This window comes from Oncorhynchus clarkii, chromosome 7 (assembly GCF_045791955.1).
Source record: "Oncorhynchus clarkii lewisi isolate Uvic-CL-2024 chromosome 7, UVic_Ocla_1.0, whole genome shotgun sequence".
NCBI lineage: Eukaryota > Metazoa > Chordata > Actinopteri > Salmoniformes > Salmonidae > Oncorhynchus > Oncorhynchus clarkii.
The window spans coordinates 60,377,651-60,404,888 of NC_092153.1; the positions used below are offsets into that span (position 1 = coordinate 60,377,651).

The 27,238-nt window shown below is 43.8% G+C and overlaps 1 protein-coding gene and 1 long non-coding RNA gene across 4 annotated transcripts; one reads left to right on the forward strand and one right to left on the reverse strand.

Annotated features, from left to right (window-relative positions):
- On the forward strand, nucleotides 1-6,240 carry LOC139413578 (uncharacterized). The gene is made up of 3 exons (XR_011634814.1): nucleotides 1-331; nucleotides 3,338-3,415; nucleotides 4,057-6,240. It is a non-coding gene; the product is annotated as an uncharacterized lncRNA (long non-coding RNA).
- On the reverse strand, nucleotides 6,210-26,241 carry LOC139413577 (leucine-rich repeat neuronal protein 1-like). 3 transcript variants are annotated; one of them, XM_071161097.1, is made up of 2 exons: nucleotides 25,784-26,241; nucleotides 6,210-9,427 (listed from the first exon to the last, which is right to left on the reverse strand). In XM_071161097.1, the coding sequence occupies exon 2, from the start codon at nucleotides 9,148-9,150 to the stop codon at nucleotides 7,003-7,005; it is 2,148 nt and encodes a 715-aa protein (XP_071017198.1). In that variant the 5' UTR covers nucleotides 9,151-9,427; nucleotides 25,784-26,241; the 3' UTR covers nucleotides 6,210-7,002. The 3 variants fall into 3 exon arrangements, with proteins under 3 accessions (XP_071017198.1, XP_071017200.1, XP_071017199.1); XM_071161099.1 differs by having other exon boundaries at nucleotides 6,214-9,573; nucleotides 25,784-26,214; XM_071161098.1 differs by having other exon boundaries at nucleotides 6,264-9,427; nucleotides 25,935-26,214.
- Nucleotides 26,242-27,238: the final 997 nt, after the last annotated feature.

Below are 27,238 nucleotides of genomic sequence, written 5' to 3' on the forward strand. Positions count from 1 at the left end.
CACCAAAGATGATCTAGCCCTTTCTCTTCCACTCCCATGACGACAGTCAGTGACTGGTAAGGAAATAGTGGATGGACTGTTGTTGATTTATTTACACTTATGTAAACTCTAGTATCAGAATCCCAGATCGGTAACATTGTGGGAGGCAACCCGTATATCTAGACTAGAGAGACGAATGTGAACCCATCGTCGGCGGGTTCTTGAGGAACGCAAATTACATATAACACTGGCTAATACAGTACCAGTTTCTCCGATGTAAAATAAGAGGAGCCGTTGTCAATCCAAAGGTTGTTCGTGCGCCCATTTGCTCTTCAAGTTAGTTCTCTATAACGTGAGTATTCTCATTCTGTGGAAAGTTACAAGTACAACCTCGTAATCAATAGAATGTCTACTCGTACTCATAAATACATGTGTTTGTTTAAACTACATTCCTGGAGTGAGAGCAGAGTCCTTTGACTTTGGGTAATTTAAACTAGTGTAGGGTGTTCTGTTGCAACATGGTGGAATATAGAAATGTATATCAAATTGTGAAACATCATTATTCGATAACAACACCAACCAAGAACGTGCTTGTATTTACAATTAATTGATTTACTACTACTAAGTGCATTTAGCATATCTTGAGATTAATTACATCATACAAATAGTTGAATTGAAGTCAATTGAATTTAAACGCCTAATATTCAGTACAATTCATCCTCTCAGGGTAGGAGAATGAAGCGTATAAATGCCAGAGGGATAGAGGAGACCTATTTTGGGGGAACACAAAAGACTCTAAACACACTGAGAGACATGGAAGGCCTCTCTTGTTACAAGAATGTTCAGAAAGACATCCCACAGCTCACTGATATTGAGTTTCACATATCCAGTGTGACCCATGTCACCACAAAGTCTGGTCTTGATGGAATCTTGGATTCAGGTGGATTTAAGGGTGGGGAGAAGAGTCTCCTGTGGTGGGGTCTAGCGATAGACCATGATGATATCAGAGCAGCAGAAGACCGTTACCTGGAGAAGATCTTCCCAGACAGAACACCTGAACAAAGACAGATGCAGCAACCCATCCTCAGCAAGTTCACCACCTCACCTGCCTTCAGGAAGGCATCACGTTATGGGAACTTCAGGTTCACTTTCAGTCTGTCTGATCTCCTGATGATGTACAGTCAGCAGATCTGTGGTGGAGAAGAGCCTGTCCTGAGAGTGTATGGAACTACTGTCTACAAACAAGAGATTATGTACACAATGCTTGTTCACAGTCCAGGTGTACAGGAATTGGAGAAGTACCCAGCTCTTAATAATGGTGGAGAAGATGTTTTTATATACCAAGAGGGGACCATGGTCTGGCATGCACAAGCAGTGTCTGAAACCCATGAGTTTCAGCCGGTAATTCATAGGCCACAGGTGGTTGAAGTGGAACCTTTTGATTGTTTGTATGAATATGACAAGTGGTATGTTTGGGACCATGTGACCCTGGCGTTCCACCTGCCAGAAGGTCAGACCCTACAAGTTGATAGAGAAGAACTGATCGAAAACCTCACTGCTTGTGAGGCTGTTGATCCATTTCTTGGGGTAAGGTGTGTCTCCAACAGCTACAACTGTACATGTAATTGTTGTCGTCTAAACCGCTCTGAAGCTGAATACATTGTGAAGCAGAAAAGAAGAGACAAGCAATCAGACAGCACCAACAGTACCTCATAGCTTTTGGAAGCTACAGGAAATATTTATGCATATTTATAACTCAATTATGAACCCAGAATAACCAAACCAACTATAACACATTCTTGTGTGGTTTCCTTTCTCATTTCGTGACAGAGAGCTGAATTCGTTCAGAACATCATCATATGATGAGGATTAAATCATGTCACGTGAGGTGTTTATAATTGATGCAATTAAGTATGTATTACCACTAGACTGTGTTTTTCAATGATATTTTGTATTTTTTCATATTTGATGTAGTTATATATAGACATGAGGTTAGAACCCATTTAATATATTATATTTTTCAATTAAATTAAAATATTTATGCCTATATGTCAAAGTAAACAAAGACTGTCAATTGGGTGGAGCTCTTTTTCCCCACTCTCATTATTTATACCCCACATAAATGTTTATTGGTTAACACATACAGTATTTTGTATTCTTGCTTTTACTAAGATAGGTTACATTTCATAAGGAGTCATTGAAATTGGCTAGAAGAGTGCCCCTCTGTTATTGATCCATTACCAGGGAGCATCTTATTACATTCACATTATCTGGTTTCACTGAACTTCTTGTGCAGGTCCATCTTTCCACCTTAATAAAAACATAAATGTAGCACCTTATTTTACAGTACTGTTTCCACTGTTACCTGTGGATACTTTCTGGTACTTATTTCAAAGAATTCATACCCAATTTGTAAACATCTGCTACTTATTTCAATAGATCCAATGGCCAGCAGCATACCACCCTGCATACCACTGCTGGCTTGCTTCTGAAGCTAAGCAGGGTTGGTCCTGGTCAGTCCCTGGATGGGAGACCAGATGCTGCTGGAAGTGGTGTTTGAGGGCTAGTAGGAGGCACTCTTTCCTCTGGTCTAAAAAATAATATATATATATATATCCCAATGCCAGTGATTGGGGACACTGCCCTGTGTAGGGTGCTGTCTTTCCGATGGGACGTTAAATGGGTGTCCTGACTCTCTGAGGTCATTAACGATCCCATGGCACTTATCATAAGAGTAGGGGTGTTAACCCTGGTGTCCTGTCTAAATTCCCAATCTGGCCCTCAAACCATCATGGTCACCTAATTTACAATTGGCTCATTCATCCCCCTCTACTCCCCTATAACTATTCCCCAGGTTGTTGCTGTAAATGAGAATGTGTTCTCAGTCAACTTACCTGGATAAAATAGAAACAAGGTCCATTTACCATTTTACTATGAAATGTCTCAGTAAGAACCTGATAATTACATATTGTAAAGTGCTATCTACAAAGAGACAACTCACCATGACAAACAAGTGAGGAACTTCAAAACACAGGCAAACAGCAACCACTAGCGGCTGTTCAGGCTACTTATTAACCTGATAGTCATTCAGTTCTCAAGAAATGAAACTAGATTTCCTACGTAGGGTGTGGCTAAAGACTTCAGTTACAAAAGGCTTTGTTTACACAGACAGCCTAATTCTGATATTTTTGACCAATCAGATCAGCTCTGAAAAAGATCTGATGTGAAAAGATCTGACGTTATTGGTCAGAAGACCAACTAGTGGAAAAAAGATCAGAAACGGGCTGCCAGTCTAAACACAGCCTTAAGGATCAGAGTCAGTATGTATAGATACAAACATACGATTGGGACATTTCAGCTGCCATACAGTGGGGAGACATCAACTGAAGGCTGCCAATCTGAAACTCTACAATCAAGCAGCAAGTCTCCAAACAAAGTAAGTTATTGTAGGTTATGTTAAAGAAACAATGCATTTCATGAGACAACAATTTGAATTAATTACACATACTTACAGTACATCATTTCATGAAATAACCACATATAAAGCACTAAATAAACAGTGCTAAACACTGCTAGAATCTTGACTAGAACCAAAAAAAGGTATCATATTACTCCAGTACTAGCCTCTCTACACTGGCTTCCTGTTAAGGCAAGGTTTTACTGCTAACCTACAAAGCATTACATGGGCTTGCTCCTACCTATCTTTCTGATTTGGTCCTGCCGTACATACCTACACGTACGCTACGGTCACAAGACGCAGGCCTCCTAACTGTTCCTAGAATTCAGGGATTTCTCCTATATAGCTCAATTTTTATTGAATGGTCTGCCTACCTATGTGAGAGATGCAGACTCGGTCTTGACCTTTAAGTCTTTATTGAAGACTCATCTCTTCAGTAGATCCTATGAGTGTAGTCTGGCCCAGGAGTGTGAAGGTGAACGGAAAGGCACTGGAGCAACGCACCGCCCTTGCTGTCTTTGCCTGTCCGATTCCCCTCTTTCCACTGGGATTCTCTGCCTCTAACCCTATTACAGGGGCTGAGTCACTGGCTTACTGAAGCTCTTCCATGCCGTCCCTAGGAGCGGTCCATCACTTGAGTGGGTTGAGTCACTGACGTGATCTTCCTGTCCGGGTTGGCGACCCTCCTTGGGTTGTGCCGTGGGGGAGATCTTTGTGGGCTATACTCAGCCGTGTCTCAGGATGGTAAGTTGGTGGTTGAAGATATCCCTCTAGTGGTTTGGGGGCTGTGCTTTGGCAAAGTGGGTGGGGTTATATCCTGCCTGTTTGGCCCTGTCCGGGGGTATCGTCGGCAGTAGTTTATGTGTCGGGGGGCTAGGGTCAGTCTATTATATTTGGAGTATTTCTCTTGTCTTATCCAGTGTCTTGTGTGAATTTAAGTATGCTCTCTCTAATTCTCTCTCTCTTTTTCTCTCTTTCTTTCTCTCGGAGGACCTGAGCCCTAGGACCATGCCTCGGGACTACCTAGTCTGATGACCCCTTTCTGTCCCCAGTCCACCTGGTCGTGCTGCTGCTCCAGTTTTAACTGTTCTCCTTGCGGCTATGGAACCCTGACCTGTTCACCGAATGTGCTACCTGTCCCAGACCTGCTGTTTTGGACACTCTCTCTACCGCACCTGCTGTCTCTAACTCTGAATGATCGGCTATGAAAAGCCAACTGACATTTACTCCTGAGGTGCTGACCTCGATCCAACTCAAGAGACATGGATTGTGTATGTGTGCCATTCAGAGAGTGAATGGGCAAGGCAAAATATTCAAGTTCCTTCAAACGGGTTATGGTATTAGGTGCCATGGGCACCGGTTTGTGTCAAGAACTGCAACGCTGCTGTTTTTATCACTCAACAGTTTCCCGTGTAACAAGAATGGTCCACCACCCGAACAAAGAATATCCAGCCAACTTGACACAACTGTGGGAAGCATTGGAGGGAACATGGACCAGCATCCCTGTGAAATGCTTGACACCTTGTGGAGTCCATGCTCCAATGAATTGAGACTGTTCTGAGGGCAAAAGGGGGCACAACTCAATATTAGGAAGGTGTTCTTAATGTTTTGTACACTCAGTATCCATTGTTTCCATGAACAGCTATTTCTACTTTTTTATTTTTTACATATTACATATATTTTCTCATATTTAGGTACAGTATTTTTCATACAAAGAAGCACATTACTTCTCATATTCAGTGCTTAGTGCTCACAAGGGCTTTATTGTAATACCCACTAGAGGGCAGCACAGACTCACAAATCCATTTGATACATGAAAAATATTACCAAAATGAGCTGCACTGGTCTTTCTCATTTCGATCTTTTACAGCTCAGTATTGACTATTATTCTCACACAGTAAAGTCATAACCTCTTGGTTAACACAGTCCCCTAATCTACTGCCTTTATACAGTTCACAGAGCAATAAGACACCTTTCTAAACAGATAGAAGGGATTGATGGCACTCCGCTAATGCTTAAGACATGCACTCAGCAGCAACCCACCACATCCACAACCTCCTACTACCCTCCATCTGGTCATATCCATCTTCAGACCCCTCACCCCCTCTCCCCAGGTATATTACTATTCTCTCAGAGATCCTGTTCCTCTGCACCGCTCTCCCCTGGCAGATTCATAGCAGTTTCTCTCAGCATGTTTGTAATGTGAGCGTTGTGAGAGGAATGATTTGGTCGGATCAGGAGGGAACAGTATATACACCATCTATTGTCTCATGTTAACCATATTTCCCTGTGTCATGTGGCGTGAAGGTGGCATGTTGTACGATATTACCCCAGTTCCTTCACTGATTCCTGAAGCACTGATTGATGAGCTGGTAATATGGTGGAATAAAGTTATTATTCTCTCCCACTCTGATATAACGTGCACACATGCACACACAAACACAGAGACACATGCAGAACAGAGCAGACAGCGGGGGGTTAAGCCGACAGGATCTGTGCTCTCTGTATGGCTGATTAGACTCCGAGGAGTGGGCTCTGCCGCACAGTGTGAGTCTGAGCCGTGGAGCTCCATGCTGAGATACTGCTTATGGGCTGCTGCAGCACATTGGAGGTGAACTGGAACCAGGTCCGCATGGAAAAATAACCAGAGCCAAGAGATCAGAGGTCAAACAGAGGTAAAAGATCATGGTGCCTCATTACAATATGATTCATAACGATTGAAGGACTATAATTAATTAAGCAAGCTGGTGAAATAAATGTACAACAACTGATTGAGAGACAATATTTATATAAAAAGATCAAAATGTTATTTATTTCAACTTCTTCCTCATATACAACATTTTGTGTGATGAAATCACAACAAAAGTAAGTGGTCAGCGACAGATTCTAACAGATAAGAAATAATTCAGAGTAAATAAAGCTACTACTGTACCTAGTAACTGCATGTTATCAAACATTCACATTTCTCGTGCTTTACAGAACATTTATCAGCAAACTAATTTCTACTTTTTTCCCAATTAAAATTGAAAAAGAGTTTCAAATGATAGTTGATACAACATTACCGTACAATCGCTAACGTTATTCAGTAGACAGTATAACAAGTCTAATCCCCGTAGTCAGCTTTTAAATGAAGTCCATACAAACTCCTTTACATTTCAGTGCACAACAGATTACCTGTTTTACAAAAAGAGAGAAAAAACTATGTGATCTCAACCAACACTGCCAGAGGAACCTTTAACTAGACTAGTAGTCCCTATTGCTGCGTTATCGACACTAAGAAAGTGGGTCCATGGCAACAAGCCAAAAGGCTGTGCTATCAAAAACGCACCATAAAGCAGCTCAACTGAGACAACCTAGAAGCTAGACACAGCTGCCTTCTTGGAATAGTCCAAACTATAAAAGAGAAATAGAGTCAAACAAAGGCGATACGCTATACTAATACAAATCCTGTCCTTATCACTCTGCTACTTATTAGCAAAGCTAAAAATAAAAACATTTGCAACTATCTGATTTTTGCCCCCAACATTGCAAGTGGGTCTGTGTGTGCTGGGGGAGGGGCGACCCCCTCAACACATGTAGTAGCTGCGTGTGGTGTCCACGGGGGAGGGCTTGCTCTCTGCCCCGCCCTCCTTGTCCTTCTCACTGTCCACCTCCCACAGGTTGATGAGGGGCGGGTAGAGCTCATTGAGGGGGATGGAGGAGGTCTTCTGCATGTACTTCTTCAGGGAGTGGTGGTAGTTCTTCCTCTTCCAGCGCCGTGCCACGTACACCCCCACCGTAGCCAGGCTGAGGAAGGCCAGCATGGTGGCCATGACGACTAGCAGGGCGGCACTAGGCCTCTGGTCCGACACGTCCAGGGCGAAGGTGTTGCTGCGCGTGGTCACATTGACACACGACTTGTGGGTCTGCAGGTGGATGTTGGAGACGGTGAGGCACACCTCATACTCAGTGCCCGGCTGCAGGTGGGTCAGGTTGTACTCGTGCACGTCGACGGGCACGCGTGCAGTGTAGGTGATGTGGGGATTGTCAATCTTCATGGTGGCTGAGGCCCATTTAAGGTTGGAGGTCATGACGTTGGAGTTAATCTTCCAGGAGACCAGAATGGAGTGGGACTCGGTCTGCTTGACGTAGATCTTCATCACCTCGACACTGTCCAGCAGGGTGCCGTTGACCCGGATGGTGGTGACGCGTGTGTCGGCCCCCTCTGTGTTCTGAGCCACGCAGGTGTAGCGGCCTGAGTCCTCCACCTGGACTTGGGACAGCCGCAGGGTGCCCTCACTGCTCAGGTGGTACCGCTCTGACACCATGTCTACCGTGATCTTGCTCCCCATAGGAGACACCCAGTAGATTTCGGGCTCGGGCTCGGCCATGGCCCGGCAGTCCAAGCTGACACTCATGCCCAGCTCTAGGCTCAGGTGGCTGGGGAAGGTGTTGTGGGAGATGAGGGGCAGGCACTGCTCTGGGGAGTCCTGTAGCCTCACCTCCCTGACCTGCTGGCCCCGGAGCTCAGGCGGTGAGCTACACAGCATGGCCCGCGGCTCCATGAATCGCACACTGGTCCTGTTTGAGCTCATCCACTGGATGACGCAGTCACAGCGCAGCGGATTGCTGTGCAGGCTGATCTCGCGCAGATTGGGCAGCGCCTCCACGGTGCGCTGGTAGATGGCATTGAGGGCGTTGTTGTTGAGCATCAGGCTCTCCAATGAGGACACGTCCCTGAAGGCCGTCCGGTGGACAAAGGACAGCTTTGGGTTGTTGGTGCCCTCCAGCTTGGTCAGCTCAGGCAGGTTGTCCAGGGCGTAGCGGTCGATGGACACCAGCTCAGCCATGTTGTTGATGCCAAGCTCCTTCAGATGCAGCATGTTCCTGAAGTCCCCCTCCTGGATCTTGTGCACCGGGTTCTTGTTCAGGTCCAGGAACTTCAGGTTCTGCACTTTCTGCAGGGCCAGCTGGGGAACTCGGACCAGCTTGTTGTCGTAAAAGGACAGGCTTTCCAGGTTATCCAGACCCACCAGAGCACTCCCGGGAACGTCGGTGAGATCCATGCCGGCCAGAACCAGGCTCCTCAGACTCCCCAGGGGCTTGAAGTTCATGTCCAGGATACCAATGACGGGGTTATCGCCAATCATCAGGATCTCCAGGTTGGGCGTGGCCTCAAACCAGCGGCTGTCGATGACCCGGAGCCTGTTGGAGTTGAGGTGGAGGCGCAGCAGGCTGCGCAGGCCAGAGAAGGCCCCTGGGGCAATGGTGCTGATCTGGTTGTGGTTGATGTAGAGCTCCTGCAGGTTGCTAAGGTCCTGCAGGCAGTGGTCGGGCAGCTGGCTGATCTGGTTCTCCTCCAGGTGCAGGGTGGTGAGCTGGTTCATGTTGGCCAGGCCCACGGCTTCCACACTGCTGAAGTTATTCTGGGATAGGTCCAGCTCCGTCAGGTTGAACAGGGCTTCTAGCTCCCCGCTGGTGTGGGCGATGGAGTTGCTCTGGAGCAGCAGCACCTGGGTGTCAGAGGATAGGTTGGAGGGGATGCGTGTCAGCCGCAGGTCGTTGCAGTCCACTGTGGCCGCCTCCCTGTAGGTGGACTGGGGGGTGAACCAGGGGCGCACCTCACACACGCACAGCCGCGGGCACTCCCCGCCCCGCACCAGGGGCAGCAGGGGCAACAGCAGCCCTACACACAGCCATGCCAGTGGGGGCCAAGGGAGGGGGCTTAGAGTCATGCTGTCTGCTCTCTCTGTCTGGTCACACTGCTCTTAGAGGAGAGGCCGGGTTCCTGAGGAGGGCCTGGAGGGTAGGTGTGGGATGTGACATCAACAACCAATGGTCATCAGTGTCCTCTCTGTACAGGCTGGTAGTGGCTGGTAGAGCTGCGGTCCACAGTGCGGGTGAATGTGTGTGAGTGTGTTTCAGAATGGGGCCAGGGGATGGTCAGGGTTATCCTCTTCCTCCACTCACGTGTTTTTCTCTCTCTTAACTTCAGAATTCAGCAGAATAAGCCTGAAATACACAGAAACCAGGTCAGGTATTAGAGCTCTGCATTACATCGTTCCATTATCATCCCACAAACAGATGGTGATTTAGATAAAGAAGAAAGAGATATAGAGAGGGATACATAAACAGGAAGAAGGAGAGAGAGAACGGGGCTAGAGAGAGAAAGGTGTGTGAGAGGAATTGAGAGTTCCCGGTGAGAGATAAAAGCCATAAAACCTGTCAGACAGTGAATTGCATTTCATAAAAAAATAGCTGATATTGACAAGACTTTTAACCTAAATATGGGCATGAATTACAAGTCCATATCTGCTACATATCGACAATACAACATTTGTGTGAAACAGAGAGTAATACATTTACAGTAGTTAGCTGCTGACCTGGCTTCAAATACAATTTGAAATCATTTAGAATACTTTAACTGTTTGTTTGACCTTGCCTGTTATAATGGAACCAATAAAAATTCCCAAAAGCTCAAACTCTGCCCCCCTGGCACTCCAGTCTGGCTAAAGGTCTGGTTCTGTGTTTGGACAGAGATCTGACATCCTTTATAGTTTCACAGCAGAGGGTTAGAGTGCAGACAGCACCCAGCCTACACAGCACCAGTCTGCAGACTTCTTGGGGACTCATTTGACATGCCTAACAGGGCAGAATAAATCTGTGAAATTCTTTTTTTTGCTGTGCTATTGTACAGAGGTTAATTTCTGTCTTTAATGAGCTGTTACTCAGCCAGAGACTATTCAAAAACAGGTGAAAAAAAGCAAACTCTGAGCATTCAAGTTTAATTGAATCAGTCAGAGTGTCTTGGTAGTACAGGCAAAACCACTCAACCCCAATGCCAGCAGTCAGACTGCTCTGGCCTGTTAGTAGCAGGTCGCCCCTGGAAAAATTAAAGGTTTTAGTGAAATAATTTATCATATTGGTGTCCTAATTCTCCTTTTTAAATAAAATATGGATCATACTAAATGTTTATATACATTCAAATCAAATCAAATTTATTTATATAGCCCTTCGTACATCAGCTGATATCTCAAAGTGCTGTACATTAACTGAGACAGACAGTCCTGCTGTTTTAACATCTATTCCTGTTGTTTTAACATCTATTCCTGCTGTTTTAACATGTTTTAACATCTATTCCTGCTGTTTTAACATGTTTTAACATTATTGCTGCTGTTTTAACATCTATTCCTGCTGTTTTAACATCTATTCCTGCTGTTTTAACATGTTTTAACATCTATTGCTGCTGTTTTAACATCTATTCCTGCTGTTTTAACATCTATTCCTGCTGTTTTAACATGTTTTAACATCTATTGCTGCTGTTTTAACATGTTTTAACATCTATTCCTGCTGTTTTAACATCTATTGCTGCTGTTTTAACATGTTTTAACATCTATTCCTGCTGTTTTAACATCTATTCCTGCTGTTTTAACATGTTTTAACATCTATTGCTGCTGTTTTAACATGTTTTAACATCTATTCCTGCTGTTTTAACATCTATTCCTGCTGTTTTAACATGTTTTAACATCTATTGCTGCTGTTTTAACATGTTTTAACATCTATTCCTGCTGTTTTAACATCTATTCCTGCTGTTTTAACATCTATTGCTGCTGTTTTAACATGTTTTAACATCTATTCCTGCTGTTTTAACATCTATTCCTGCTGTTTTAACATCTATTGCTGCTGTTTTAACATTATTGCTGCTGTTTTAACATCTATTCCTGCTGTTTTAACATCTATTCCTGCTGTTTTAACATCTATTCCTGCTGTTTTAACATCTATTCCTGCTGTTTTAACATGTTTTAACATCTATTCCTGCTGTTTTAACATGTTTTAACATCTATTACTGCTGTTTTAACATCTATTGCTGCTGTTTTAACATCTATTCCTGCTGTTTTAACATCTATTGCTGCTGCTTTAACATCTATTCCTGCTGTTTTAACATCTATTCCTGCTGTTTTAACATGTTTTAACATCTATTCCTGCTGTTTTAACATGTTTTAACATCTATTACTGCTGTTTTAACATCTATTGCTGCTGTTTTAACATCTATTGCTGCTGTTTTAACATGTTTTAACATCTATTCCTGCTGTTTTAACATCTATTCCTGCTGTTTTAACATCTATTCCTGCTGTTTTAACATGTTTTAACATCCATTCCTGCTGTTTTAACATCTATTCCTGCTGTTTTAACATCTATTGCTGCTGTTTTAACATGTTTTAACATCTATTCCTGCTGTTTTAAAATCTATTCCTGCTGTTTTAACATCTATTCCTGCTGTTTTAACATGTTTTAACATCTATTGCTGCTGTTTTAACATCTATTCCTGCTGTTTTAACATCTATTCCTGCTGTTTTAACATCTATTCCTGCTGTTTTAACATGTTTTAACATCTATTGCTGCTGTTTTAACATGTTTTAACATCTATTGCTGCTGTTTTAACATGTTTTAACATCTATTGCTGCTGTTTTAACATGTTTTAACATCTATTCCTGCTGTTTTAACATGTTTTAACATCTATTGCTGCTGTTTTAACATGTTTTAACATCTATTCCTGCTGTTTTAACATCTATTCCTGCTGTTTTAACATGTTTTAACATCTATTGCTGCTGTTTTAACATGTTTTAACATCTATTCCAGCTGTTTTAACATCTATTCCTGCTGTTTTAACATCTATTGCTGCTGTTTTAACATGTTTTAACATCTATTCCTGCTGTTTTAACATCTATTGCTGCTGTTTTAACATCTATTCCTGCTGTTTTAACATCTATTGCTGCTGTTTTAACATCTATTCCTGCTGTTTTAACATCTATTCCTGCTGTTTTAACATGTTTTAACATCTATTCCTGCTGTTTTAACATGTTTTAACATCTATTCCTGCTGTTTTAACATCTATTCCTGCTGTTTTAACATCTATTGCTGCTGTTTTAACATCTATTCCTGCTGTTTTAACATCTATTGCTGCTGTTTTAACATCTATTCCTGCTGTTTTAACATCTATTGCTGCTGTTTTAACATCTATTCCTGCTGTTTTAACATCTATTCCTGCTGTTTTAACATGTTTTAACATCTATTCCTGCTGTTTTAACATGTTTTAACATCTATTCCTGCTGTTTTAACATCTATTGCTGCTGTTTTAACATCTATTGCTGCTGTTTTAACATGTTTTAACATCTATTCCTGCTGTTTTAACATCTATTGCTGCTGTTTTAACATCTATTCCTGCTGTTTTAACATCTATTCCTGCTGTTTTAACATGTTTTAACATCCATTCCTGCTGTTTTAACATCTATTCCTGCTGTTTTAACATCTATTGCTGCTGTTTTAACATGTTTTAACATCTATTCCTGCTGTTTTAACATCTATTCCTGCTGTTTTAACATGTTTTAACATCTATTGCTGCTGTTTTAACATCTATTCCTGCTGTTTTAACATCTATTCCTGCTGTTTTAACATCTATTCCTGCTGTTTTAACATGTTTTAACATCTATTCCTGCTGTTTTAACATGTTTTAACATCTATTCCTGCTGTTTTAACATCTATTGCTGCTGTTTTAACATCTATTGCTGCTGTTTTAACATGTTTTAACATCTATTCCTGCTGTTTTAACATCTATTGCTGCTGTTTTAACATCTATTCCTGCTGTTTTAACATCTATTCCTGCTGTTTTAACATGTTTTAACATCCATTCCTGCTGTTTTAACATCTATTCCTGCTGTTTTAACATCTATTGCTGCTGTTTTAACATGTTTTAACATCTATTCCTGCTGTTTTAACATCTATTCCTGCTGTTTTAACATGTTTTAACATCTATTGCTGCTGTTTTAACATCTATTCCTGCTGTTTTAACATCTATTCCTGCTGTTTTAACATGTTTTAACATCCATTCCTGCTGTTTTAACATCTATTCCTGCTGTTTTAACATCTATTGCTGCTGTTTTAACATGTTTTAACATCTATTCCTGCTGTTTTAACATCTATTCCTGCTGTTTTAACATGTTTTAACATCTATTGCTGCTGTTTTAACATCTATTCCTGCTGTTTTAACATCTATTCCTGCTGTTTTAACATCTATTCCTGCTGTTTTAACATGTTTTAACATCTATTGCTGCTGTTTTAACATGTTTTAACATCTATTCCTGCTGTTTTAACATCTATTGCTGCTGTTTTAACATGTTTTAACATCTATTCCTGCTGTTTTAACATCTATTCCTGCTGTTTTAACATCTATTCCTGCTGTTTTAACATGTTTTAACATCTATTGCTGCTGTTTTAACATGTTTTAACATCTATTCCTGCTGTTTTAACATCTATTCCTGCTGTTTTAACATGTTTTAACATCTATTGCTGCTGTTTTAACATGTTTTAACATCTATTCCTGCTGTTTTAACATCTATTCCTGCTATTTTAACATCTATTGCTGCTGTTTTAACATGTTTTAACATCTATTCCTGCTGTTTTAACATCTATTCCTGCTGTTTTAACATCTATTCCTGCTGTTTTAACATGTTTTAACATCTATTGCTGCTATTTTAACATGTTTTAACATCTATTCCTGCTGTTTTAACATCTATTCTTGCTGTTTTAACATCTATTCCTGCTGTTTTAACATGTTTTTAACATCTATTGCTGCTGTTTTAACATCTATTCCTGCTGTTTTAACATCTATTCCTGCTGTTTTAACATCTATTCCTGCTGTTTTAACATGTTTTAACATCTATTCCTGCTGTTTTAACATGTTTTAACATTATTGCTGCTGTTTTAACATCTATTCCTGCTGTTTTAACATCTATTCCTGCTGTTTTAACATCTATTGCTGCTGTTTTAACATCTATTGCTGCTGTTTTAACATCTATTCCTGCTGTTTTAACATCTATTCCTGCTGTTTTAACAGCTGGGTGAGTGAAGGGTAAACACACGAGTAGGTTGTAAACCATAATGTACTCCCAATGTATTGCATCCAACAACAAGCCTATAACATCTGTGTACACATTGTTTGCATATGGCTCACTATATTTGTGTATGCAGAAGTGCTGTCCTTTGTTCAGATAATATATAAGATTATGGTCCAGAATTTTAAGGTATGGGCAATTCCACGGTAACGGAGTGACACAGACTGATTTTTCACTTTAAAATGTATGTTGCAAAAACAAATGATTGTAAAGTGAAACGGTACAACTATATATACACAAGGACTACTTTTAACAATTTCCACTGAAAATGTACTTGAAGTGCAGATGCAAATTTTGGTAACAGAATGACGGCACCAATAGCACAAACTGTCATTCTGTTACCAAACTTTGCATCTGTATTGATCATCAAGTAAATGTGTTTCTGTAAAAGTTTCAGTGGAAATTGTTAAAAAGTAGCCCTTGTGCATGTAGTTGTATGGTTTGTTTAAACATCTGAGTCTCAGTGTCACTCTGTTACCATGGAATGCCCGTATATGACAATGTATATTAGTAGAGATTGGTAGGCTAAATGTTTGATGCATATTTGATATGTATATTTGTCCCTATCTGAGGTCTATTGTGGATATGAACTCAGCTACTCTAATGTATTCTGTGTTCTGTCTTTTCAGAGATTACCCACGTTTCTCTCTCCCAGGGGATTATCTGCGTATGCTACTGGCACAGTGACAGAGAGATACTTTTGGTGTGGTAGCAGCCAGCCAGAGTTCTCTGCTTTGACTATGAGCACATTACACAACACACCTAATCTACCAGGGCGGGCAGAAAAAGAAAAGCGCTCAGCTCGACTCTGTGCATTATCGTTAATGGTAGCTCTTGATTATGAGACACGTCTCTGGAAAGCAGTGGCAACACAGGCGGGTAGAAATGAGTCTTTTAATGAGCCTGAAGAAATCAATTAGAGGCCTGTAGCCTCTGTGCTGGGACGGTGTCAGCTCCGGGCGTTGGGTTGGATGTGGGGGAATGGGCAGGGCAGGGGCCAGGGTGGATATGGGGGAATAGGCAGGGTAGGGAGGGGGCCAGGGTGGGGCAGGGCAGGGGCCAGGGTGGACACGGGGGAATAGGCAGGGTAGGGCTGGGGCCAGGGTGGGGGCAGGGCAGGGGCCAGGGTGGATATGGGGGAATAGGCAGGGTAGGGCTGGGGCCAGGGTGGTGGCAGGGCAGGGGCCAGGGTGGATATGGGGGAATAGGCAGGGTAGGGAGGGGGCCAGGGTGGGGCAGGGCAGGGGCCAGGGTGGACATGGGGGAATAGGCAGGGTAGGGCTGGGGCCAGGGTGGGGGCAGGGCAGGGGCCAGGGTGGATATGGGGGAATAGGCAGGGTAGGGCTGGGGCCAGGGTGGGGGCAGGGCAGGGGCCAGGGTGGACATGGAGGAATAGGCAGGGTAGGGCTGGGGTCAGGGTAGTGGGTGGATGTGGGGGAATAGGCAGGGTAGGGATGGGGTCAGGGTAGTGGGTGGATGTGGGGGAATAGGCAGGGTAGGGCTGGGGTCAAGGTAGTGGGTGGATGTGGGGGAATAGGCAGGGTAGGGCTGGGGTCAGGGTAGTGGGTGGATGTGGGGGAATAGGCAGGGTAGGGATGGGGTCAGGGTAGTGGGTGGATGTGGGGGAATAGGCAGGGTAGGGATGGGGTCAGGGTAGTGGGTGGATGTGGGGGAATAGGCAGGGTAGGGATGGGGTCAGGGTAGTGGGTGGATGTGGGGGAATAGGCAGGGTAGGGATGGGGTCAGGGTAGTGGGTGGATGTGGGGGAATAGGCAGGGTAGGGCTGGGGTCAGGGTAGTGGGTGGATGTGGGGGAATAGGCAGGGTAGGGCTGGGGTCAGGGTAGTGGGTGGATGTGGGGGAATAGGCAGGGTAGGGCTGGGGTCAGGGTAGTGGGTGGATGTGGGGGAATAGGCAGGGTAGGGATGGGGTCAGGGTAGTGGGTGGATGTGGGGGTATAGGCAGGGTAGGGCTGGGGTCAGGGTAGTGGGTGGATGTGGGGGAATAGGCAGGGTAGGGATGGGGTCAGGGTAGTGGGTGGATGTGGGGGAATAGGCAGGGTAGGGCTGGGGCCAGGGTGGGGGGGTGGATGTGGGGAATGGGAATGGCAAGGCTGGGGCCAGGGTGGGGTTGGATGTGGATGTGGGAGAATGGACAGGGCTGGTGGGTCTAGCTCCAGAGGACAGGTAACATTCATCGATTTCTGATGGGTCCCTGGCAGCGCAGCATCCTCCCCTTTCCCCAACACATTTATGAGGCCCAATTATGGAAATCCAACACAGCAGTTTATTCTTCCTCTCCGTTTAAACTGCCAATACTGGATCTATAAGGCCTGTCAGGGGGAAATATGTTTTTTCTATATCTTGGTGCTGTCAGTGATAAGGGTATTTCCACTGTAGCGGTGATATCCTCTGTGCCAAGAGTGTAGTGTTCTCTAAACAGGTATGATGTATGATGTATGATGGTGAACTACCATCTATGATCTGCACATAATCAATGACTATGCCTTTCCTCTGCCCTGCCTGGAGATATTCAAATCAGTGACAGGAGAAAATAACATTGCATTATCATAAACAGATAGGACAGTGATGAGGACAGTGATGAGCACAGGGCCCAGTGACTCCAATCCGTTTCAGCAAATCAAAGATTTGTTTTTTTTTGCGAGAAAATGTATCTCCATCCAGGCCAATTCGTTTTCAATACTAGAGAAAAGGATGATTAAATCTCAGCATTTTAGGCAAAGTGAAACACTTTGTATCTGTTCAGGCAGGATTCCAGTGGGTGGGTGTGTGTGTATATATATATACACACACTACAGCTGAGGACGGCAATTTCTCTTCAACCTGGAGGAATGGAATCAGCCTTCCATAACTGTCCCAGTGAGTGTGTACGGCAGGCCCTGCCGCTCTCACACTGACAATAAACACCACCATTCCTGCGCCTCCAGTCAGATACTAATAACACATTTATCCCCATAAACACACTCAGTGCAGCCTGAAGACAGAGACGTGTGCGTGGGGATGTGTTTTGTTTCACATCAAAACCTGACAACCATGTCTCTGGGTTTCTACTTTAGAGACAATAGTAACATAGAACAGGTTTAGTTAGATTTTTCTCCTTTTCTTCATGTGTGATTTCTCATCGACATTCAGTGCAAGCCTGGCAGAAACACCGAACACGGGGATGTGTGACTGACACAAACTCGGCTTTGATTCATATTGCAGGTGTGGTATTTATAGTGTCTCTAAAAAGACTTAGTTATGCAGAAAAAAAACAGCATGTCAGTCACTGTGTTTCATGTCTGCATATTTTAATCATGAACCAATGTATGATCAAAAGCCTATCTGCCATTACAACTTCTCAATTAGTTAACTTAGTTGCTCCCATACTGACTAGGTACTGGATACAATATAATGTGAGTATCCGGTGAGTATCCGGTTGGTATGTCTGTTACTGTAAGAAAATCCCCTACCTCTAAGATACTGTTCTAATAGCCATGATGATATATATAGTATCCAAGACTAATGGCATCCTCTCTGCAATGCCCCGGCCAATCAGAGCGCCATCTCAGTGATTTGTACACTGTGACTGAACTGTAACATCAAGGCTTTATATTTCCTCCTATTCCTCTTCTCAGGGCCTGGGAATGGACAATAAGAGATCTGACTGTCATCTCTCCCTCTCTATCCATCAACCTGCCTATCTATCAATCTGTTGGTCTGTCTGGCTATACACTGTATCTTTATATCCAGCCATCTATCAGGTCATATATGATCTCTCTCTCTCTCTCTTCCCCCCCCCCCCCCCCTCCCCCTTTCCTTCTCTTCTCTAAAATCGGAGGAGACAGGCGAGGTAATCGCTGTTTTCACACTGAGGCTATAAAAATCACACCTGGCACCAGGCTCCTGGAGTGCTGACAGCTCTGTGGGGGCTCGTATCCGGTTTGACCAACCGCTACCTCAGCGTGTGTGTGTGTGCGTGCGCACGTGTGTGTGTGTGCATGCGCACGCATGTGCTTGCATGTGTGTGTGTGATGGGGGAAAACGATTATGACAGGGGACACTTCCAATGGAAATTGTGAACAAACAAGGCCAGAGGTGCCCTCCCTCAGCATCAAAGCCCAGAGAGACTACCAGGCTGTCCATCGTGGCCTGAAGGCCTGAAAACAGAACACTCTGACTGTCAGTGATGAGTGTAATGAAAGTTGTCACACTACACAAAATGACGTTTCCCTCAGCCCACAGAGTGGTCTGAATGAAGGGAAACAGATGTTGCTATTTCATCCTCTCACTGACACAGCAGCACCAGGCACTGTTGACTTACACAGGGCCCCTTCCTATTAGCACTGCTGTTGATAGATGCGGTGGCTAAAAGCTGTTTATCCTGAATGGAAAAAACATTATTGCTCCAAATCCTACAAACTATCCATATCCTGATGGTAATCCTTCAGTCATTCCAAAAGCGTGGTCTGTCGTAGCCTTAAAAAAAAGTGAATGGGGAAAAATATATATTTTCTACTCCCCCTGGTTTGAGTGAAACTCAAGTAACCAATAGACTGATGTTTCTATTCCTGTGAAAATGACCATACTGCTTAAAAAGTAGAACAGTTATGGGGGATTAAGGCTATAGTCTGCAATAACATCCTATACTATATACAGTATATCCTGTTTATACTCATCTACAGGATGTACATAACAATGCCTCAGGAGCAGACATAATAAGCATTGTTTTGGGCTTCCTGGCTTGTGACCCCTAGTCAGGTGCAACACTTGTCTGAAGAGGCCAAACTGCTTAACTCAGATACACAGAGATTCAGTGTTCACACATTGTTTGCACTTAACCCAGAACTACAACAAAGAGAAACATAGGTAGAGAAGAGGGATAAAGGAGAGAGTGTAGAGACATGTCGGCTTTTACACTCAACTATCATATCTCACCACACAGACGAATGCCTGTGTTACAGAAGGAGACCCAAAGCCCTGCATGAAGCCTAGTTTTATAGTGAGTGTGTTCGGTGGGCCCTGGCCCTTTGTGTGATAGCATGAGAGGTTTTGGTGGATCGGAGTTTCATTCGCTCCCTGACAAAGGCGATTTACATTTTTGTCATTATCCAATGTGACTTACAGGAGCAATTAGGGTTAAGTGATTTGCTCAAGGGCACATCAACAGATGTCTTCACCTAGTTGGCTCAGGGATTGAACCAGAGAACTTTTGGTTCCTGGCCCAACCCTATGAAACGCTGGGCTACCTACTTCTTCATTCTGTCACATCCTTTATGTGCTTGAGTTTCTTAAAACACACAAGCATGCATGCACACGCACAGTATAGAAAAACATACACAAACACTCCGGCACCCAGACACTCATGCACACCAAAAAACACACACACACACAAAAAACACACACACACAGAGTGGTGAATGTTCACCCAGCTTAGTGCCTGCCCTTTGATAAAAACAGCCCTGGGGTTCAAAGGATAACACATGCAAGTAGAGCAAGATGTCATTTAGATATATCATCAGCCCTGTCTTTTAATGCCAAAGCCTCATAAATACATGCATTACTCTATGTTCCCAGATAGCACAGGGACTAATGAAGCAGTAGGGCTCTCTGTCTGTGGCCACATAGAGCGCACTGATTTTGGAGAGGAGACTGAGAGACACCCTGTTTGGATGTCTGAACGGAGGTCTGGAAGTCTTAGACCCTTCATGAATGCTCTGTTTCCTGTCCTGCTGAGCTTTTCCTAACAGCATTAGGTTTCCTTGGGCTGAGTCCACTCTGCCAACGTAAGCACTCACTGTTCTACAAAGACTTCAATAGCTAAAACCTTCTCAATTTTCAAATCGGGACACCAAAGTACACAAAGGCAACCACATGAATAAAAAACAAATGGCCAAATAGCTGTTTTCCATTGGAGTATGAATGAGTGTCTGTCTTCAGTATCCATTTTGCTCAGTGACTTAACCCTCGCTTTCCAGATGCTCTAACCAAGTGCCACTGGATGCTTCTGCCAAGAGGAAACTGGGTCTAAAGACAACATGATAGCACCTTTTACAGGGAAGAATAATGTGTCTCCACATTCATTTGTCCCTTTTCTTTGGGCGTAAAATGTGAGCAGTGTTTCTCAAACAGCAGCCGCACTACCACTACAGACTCCCTCATTATCTTGCCGTCACCATGGTGACCGGGTATGCCACCGGCATGTCTGTTTCATACCCAAATGAGGAGACAGCTGTGTGTGCCATTAGGCCACCGTAGAGTGAAGAGCGACAAGAACCACCGCTAGCACGAGACCACAACCACAAACATCCATATGACCAGATTAAACAACTGACACCGTCAAACGAAAAGGCTGATAATCGCTATACCAGCAGACAATGGCTCCACTGTAGCGCAGCTGTGATCAGTCTACAGCTGCCAAAACAAGCAAAAAAGAGACTGCTGTTGCCTAGTAGAGTCTACTGACTAGAGCTACGAATGCACAACAGCATGTATCTTTCCCAAACAACATCTATTACCGCTGCATCACAGTATATCACAATACAGCAACCACAGCCAAATATAACATTCCATCACTATTATTAGTCTAGACGCAATGCTTCTAAATTACAGTTCCATACTGGAGCCCCTAGCCCGCCATGTGCTGCTGACCACCAGCCTCCCAGTCATGTGTGTACCTGATGGGCACGCCATGTCCTTGCTGCCCTGGCCTGCCTGAGAGGCACCCTGTTTTGGCTGCTTTGGCCTGTTTGAGAGGCACTCTGTTCCTGCTGCTTTGACCTGCTTGAGGCACCCTGTTTTGGCTGCTTTGGCCTTTTTGAGAGGCACTCTGTTCCTGCTGCTTTGACCTGCTTGAGGCACCCTGTTTTGGCTGCTTTGGCCTGTTTGAGAGGCACTCTGTTCCTGCTGCATTGGCCTGTTTGAGAGGCACTCTGTTCCTGCTGCATTGGCCTGTTTGAGAGGCACTCTGTTCCTGCTGCATTGGCCTGTTTGAGAGGCACTCTGTTCCTGCTGCTTTGACCTGCTTGAGGCACCCTGTTTTGGCTGCATTGGCCTGTTTGAGAGGCACTCTGTTCCTGCTGCATTGGCCTGTTTGAGAGGCACTCTGTTCCTGCTGCATTGGCCTGCCTGAGAGGCACTCTGTTCCTGTTGCATTGGCCTGCCTGAGAGGCACTCTGTTCCTGCTGCATTGGCCTGCCTGAGAGGCACTCTGTTCCTGCTGCATTGGCCTGTTTGAGAGGCACTCTGTTCCTGCTGCATTGGCCTGTTTGAGAGGCACTCTGTTCCTGCTGCATTGGCCTGTTTGAGAGGCACTCTGTTCCTGCTGCATTGGCCTGCCTGAGAGGCACTCTGTTCCTGCTGCATTGGCCTGTTTGAGGGGCACCCTGTTTTGGCAGCTTTGGCCTGTTTGAGAGGCACTCTGTTTAGGCTACTTTAACCTGCTTAAGAGGCAACATGTTCGGGCTCCATTAGTATGCAGGCGTCTCGCTCCACATCACACAGGGCTTTGGTGCTAGAGGCAGAACAGAGGCGTGGAGCTGAGCAGAGGAGGGGGGAATGTCTCTGTTCAGCCAGAGAAGAAGAAGCGGGAGAGGACAATCTTGTATGTTTCAGTAGCTGAAGCCAATTCCTAACGTAACAGAGATGGTGCTGACATGAACTATTTCTCTCTCTCACGCACATGCACACACACACTTTGGCAAAGTCCTTTAACACTGCAGCAATATAGAGACTCAAGTCCAATAACTCAAGGGATTCCCCACGTGGGACAAAGCATAAACATCTCTCAGAATAATGCCCATTAATTCATTCCCTACCCAGAAATTAGATGGGTAGAGTTAGACACACAGCTACCTCAATCAGAAACGTCTTTACAAAAACCTCACAATGGGGGATGTGTTTCCCTCACCCCTCAGCTCGCAGTCACAATGAGAGAGGGTCGAGCTGGAGCACACAAGTCCCCGACAGCCGTCCCCCCTCAAACACCCCACTGACCTCCAAAACTAGAGTGCACAGTGCAGTCAGTCCCAGGCTCTCTTAATGGATCTTGGTGACTTGTGAACACACACATGCGCGTGCACGCACACACACACACACACCGTGTTAAACACATCTTTGTGTTGGCTGTTTCTCATGACTCCTGAACTGCTGGCGGAGGACACTGCTTTGTGTGTGGGGGTTGGGATGGGGGAACTCACTGCCTGTGCCATGCCTTCCTAAAGCGGGTTATACAGTGGGGAAAAAAAGTATTTAGTCAGCCACCAATTGTGCAAGTTCTCCCACTTAAAAAGATGAGAGAGGCCTGTAATTTTCATCATAGGGACACTTCACTTCAGACAAAATGAGAAAAAAATCCAGAAAATCACATTGTAGGATTTTTAATGAATTTGTTGGCAAATTATGGTGGAAAATAAGTGGTCAATAACAAAGGTTTATCTCAATACTTTGTTATATACCCTTTGTTGGCAATGACAGAGGTCAAACGTTTTCTGTAAGTCTTCAAGTCTTCACAAGGTTTTCACACACTGTTGCTGGTATTTTGGCCCATTCCTCCATGCAGATCTCCTCTAGAGCAGTGATGTTTTGGGGCTGTTGCTGGGCAACACGGACTTTCAACTCCCTCCAATGATTTTCTATGGGGTTGAGATCTAGAGACTGGCTAGGCCACTCCAGGACCTTGAAATGCTTCTTACGAAGCCACTCCTTCATTGCCCGGGCAGTGTGTTTGGGATCATTGTCATGCTGAAAGACCCAGCCACGTTTCATCTTCAATGCCCTTGCTGATGGAAGGAGGTTTTCACTCAAAATCTCACGATACATGGCCCCATTCATTCTTCCCTTTACACGGATCAGTCGTCCTGGTCTCTTTGCAGAAAAACAGCCCCAAAGCATGATGTTTCCACCCCCATGCTTCACAGTAGGTATGGTGTTCTTTGGATGCAACTCAGCATTCTTTGTCCTCCAAACACGACGAGTTGAGTTTTTACCAAAAAGTTCTATTTTGGTTATATCTGACCATATGACATTCTCCCAATCTTCTTCTGGATCATCCAAATAATCTCTAGCAAACTTCAGACGGGCCTGGACATGCACTGGCTTAAGCAGGGGGACACGTCTGGCACTGCAGGATTTGCGTCCCTGGCGGCGTAGCGTGTTACTGATGGTATGCTTTGTTACTTTGGTCCCAGCTCTCTGCAGGTCATTCACTAGGTTCCCCCGTGTTGTTCTGGGATTTTTGCTCACCATTCTTGTGATCATTCTGACCCCACGGGGTGAGATCTTGCGTGGAGCCCCAGATCGAGGGAGATTATCAGTGGTCTTGTATGTCTTCCATTTCCTAATAATTGCTCCCACAGTTGATTTCTTCAAACCAAGCTGCTTACCTATTGCAGATTCAGTCTTCCCAGCCTGGTGCAGGTCTACAATTGTGTTTCTGGTGTCCTTTGACAGCTCTTTGGTCTTGGCCATAGTGGAGTTTGGAGTGTGACTGTTTGAGGTTGTGGACAGGTGTCTTTTGTACTGATAACAAGTTCAAACAGGTGCCATTAATACAGGTAACCAGTGGAGAACAGAGGAGCCTCTTAAAAAAGAAGTTACAGGTCTGTGAGAGCCAGAAATCTTGCTTGTTTGTAGGTGACCAAATACTTATTTTCCACCATAATTTGCAAATAAATTCATTAAAAATCCTACAATGTGATTTTCTGGATTTTTTTTCTCATTTTGTCTGTCATAGTTGAAGTGTACCTATGATGACAATTACAGGCCTCTCTCATCTTTTTAAGTGGGAGAACTTGCACAATTGGTGGCTGACTAAATACTTTTTTGCCCCACTGTACCTAACCTCTTCCCCCCTCCTCCCTCACTACTCTGGCTAGAGTACATCCATATATGTCCGCGTTTGTAGAGTTTTCCCAAGACAAGGCTCCGGTTTAGTTGGCAAGCCCAAAGAGCACAGTAGTGAATAACAGGATTATTTAAATCAACTGTGTCTCGGCCAGTGAACTTTGCACATTTCCATATCAGGCAAAAGTTATCAAATTACAGAAAATGCAATTCCTTGAAAACAAAAAGCCTTAACAACTGAAACACAAAACCCTGCTCAACTTTTATGTTGATTGCCTCTGTAGGACTATTCATCATGAAAACACTACACAAACATTATGACTCTCAAGTTCAAACCAAGTATGAGCCAGTGCTCAAACAAATCCTCCACATTACCAAGACTTGACTTGTGTAGGTTTGATTGAATGAGACACTCAAAGCACCTTGGATCTGTGGCTTCAGCTTCCGAGAGCGCAGTAACAGGTGCCACTGTCGCGCAACAGCTGCAACAACAAAGCCGACAAGGATGAGGAGCCAACTTTTACAAAGGTGACCCAAAACAATGTAGAGTCACCGCCCCTACCAGCTCTCACACCCAACTTATCCTGAACAACCCATTGTCTTTTTGTTTTCCTCCTAAGACTTCTTGTCGAATTCCTCCACAGAGCAGTCGAGACATCTGCCAACATCATTCCCTTACCAAGACAAATGAATATGATGGGGCACTAGAGACCTTAGCTGTCAGTCAGCTGTTTTAGCTGCTCTCCCTGTGCACATGTCATGTGTGATGTTGCAGTTTGGGATTGTTACATTGTAGACTCATCCTCAAGCACACGAGGATGACAGAATGAGGGAATAAAAACACATCTGGGATACACAAAGGAATTCAGTGCTCCTTTCACTTCAGAACAGTGAGATCATTTCAGGACAGGTGCAGCTTACTTTGAATCATTTAGAAATAACACACTAATTCTAGAATGACACTCTTTGGTCCAAAGTACAGTGTGTCAGGAATATGGGTGATATCATGGCAAATGTTTTTTTTTAAATGTTTTTCTGCTGTTGTTTATAAAGCGATTTTATTGGTATATTGCAGCCTACTGTGTGAGTGCACGTTTGTCAGTGTGTCATCCCTCTCAGACAAAATCCATATGAATTCGCATTCTCAATCGATAGAAATTAATTATAGGCATACATACTGTATATCAGACTACATGCTCCGTATTATTGGCCACATGTGGGCTACTGAATGCGGATCACAGTGCCCTTGCAAATCCAATGGTTGCACTGATGCTGTAGCTACCCTACCCTTGGAGCAACGACATGAAATTCATCCAGCTTCAAAAATAGAAATATGTACGGCCACGGTTCTGTTGAGTTAAATAAACAGCTAAATAAATAGCTTAGACTACACATTTTATTTAAAATATATACCAATTGTGCTGCCACCACCCCAAATTGTCTATCTCAGCCAATTAAGTTTATATCTGTTTATATTCAAAAGCTAAGAACGCAATTCTCAATAATTGACTTGTTTCTGAATATTTAAATTGGAGCATATTATAAATGAAAATGAGTTAACGTTATTGGTCTCACCTTAGCGTTTTAGCATCCAGCGGAATGCCTCTCCACACACACAGACTGCGATGCTCCAGGAAAAAAATAGGAAATTTGAGCGCTATGTCTTGAAATATAATATTAAGCCTACTATATCTATGGAAAATAAATAATATAACATTTAACTTACAAAGCGACGTCTATATTCAGAGAGGACACGTTTTATTCTCTCCAGGAGCCGTTTTTTTCTGTCCTCTGTGCTTCTGCCGCTGCTGACTGTAAAACACTAAGAACCTCGCCACTGGTAACCCGCACAAAGAGCCTGCCTTGAGCTCGCGATTCTCTTGCCCTCCTCCAACTCAACATGCAGGGATCACCTGGCGCTGACCAGCGCAGCAGGGCTAGTCAGCTGATTTCAAACGCGCGATTGTGCGTGTGGCAGTCCTTGTCACTGGTGCTGAACTGGTCCACCTCACCATCTGCTCGAGTTCTGCTGTGATGCCAACAAAAGCCGCGTCGGCCAGAAGCTCGCCGTGGGAAAAACGAAGCGTGGATGAGGTTGGCAGGCCAATGAATAAAAGGGTTTCCTGAGTGTCCAATGGAAATGTTCAACGCTCCCCTCGTGTCATTGTTTGGACGTTCCAGAGTGGTCTTTGTCTTAAAGTTTCCAATGTTAGGCGACGTGGGTCCATGTCCATGACCCCTCAAGTCAACTAATCGAATCCAAAAACACCCTACACACTCTCCATTTACATAATGACCGTGTGAAAGGTTTGGTGGCATAGTACTAGGTTTTTGGATTTGACAGGGGTGAAAATCTAGGATGTGGCAGTATTTGTATTTCACACACACACACAATCGAATAACAATTTCAAATTTTAGTGGTTGCTTACATATATTTTGCAGATGTTATCACAGGTGCAACGAAATGCTTATGTTTCTAACTCAAACAATGCAGTAATACCTAACAATGCAAAATAATACACACAAATCCCCAAAATATAAATAAATTAAGAAATATCAGAAAGAGCAATGTCAGAGTCCGGAATATAAATATGTACAGGACCAAGGTTTTTATTTATTTGTGACTTTTTTCTACATTGTATAATAATAGTTAAGACATCAAAACTATGAAATAACACCTATGGAATGATATAGTAACCAGAAAAGTGTTAAACAAATCAAAGTATATTTTATATTTCAGATTCTTTAAAGTAGCCACCCTTTGCCTTGATGACAGCTTTGCACACTCTTGGCATTCTCTCAACCAGCTTCATGAGGTAGTCACCTAGAATGCGTTTCAATTAACAGGCCTTGTTAAAAATGTATTTCCTTCTTAATGCGTTTGAGACAATCAGTTGTGTTGTGACAAGGTAGGGGTGGTATACAGAAGATTTATAAATAAGCAAAGAGAAACGACAGTCCATCATTACTTTAAAACATGAAGGTCAGTCAAACCAGAAAATATCAAGAACTTTTTACATTTCTTCAAGT

Excerpts from the sequence above, each read along its gene's own strand:
- LOC139413577 (XM_071161097.1), bottom strand. The coding sequence starts at position 9,150 with ATGACTCTAAGCCCCCTCCCTTGGCCCCCACTGGCATGGCTGTGTGTA.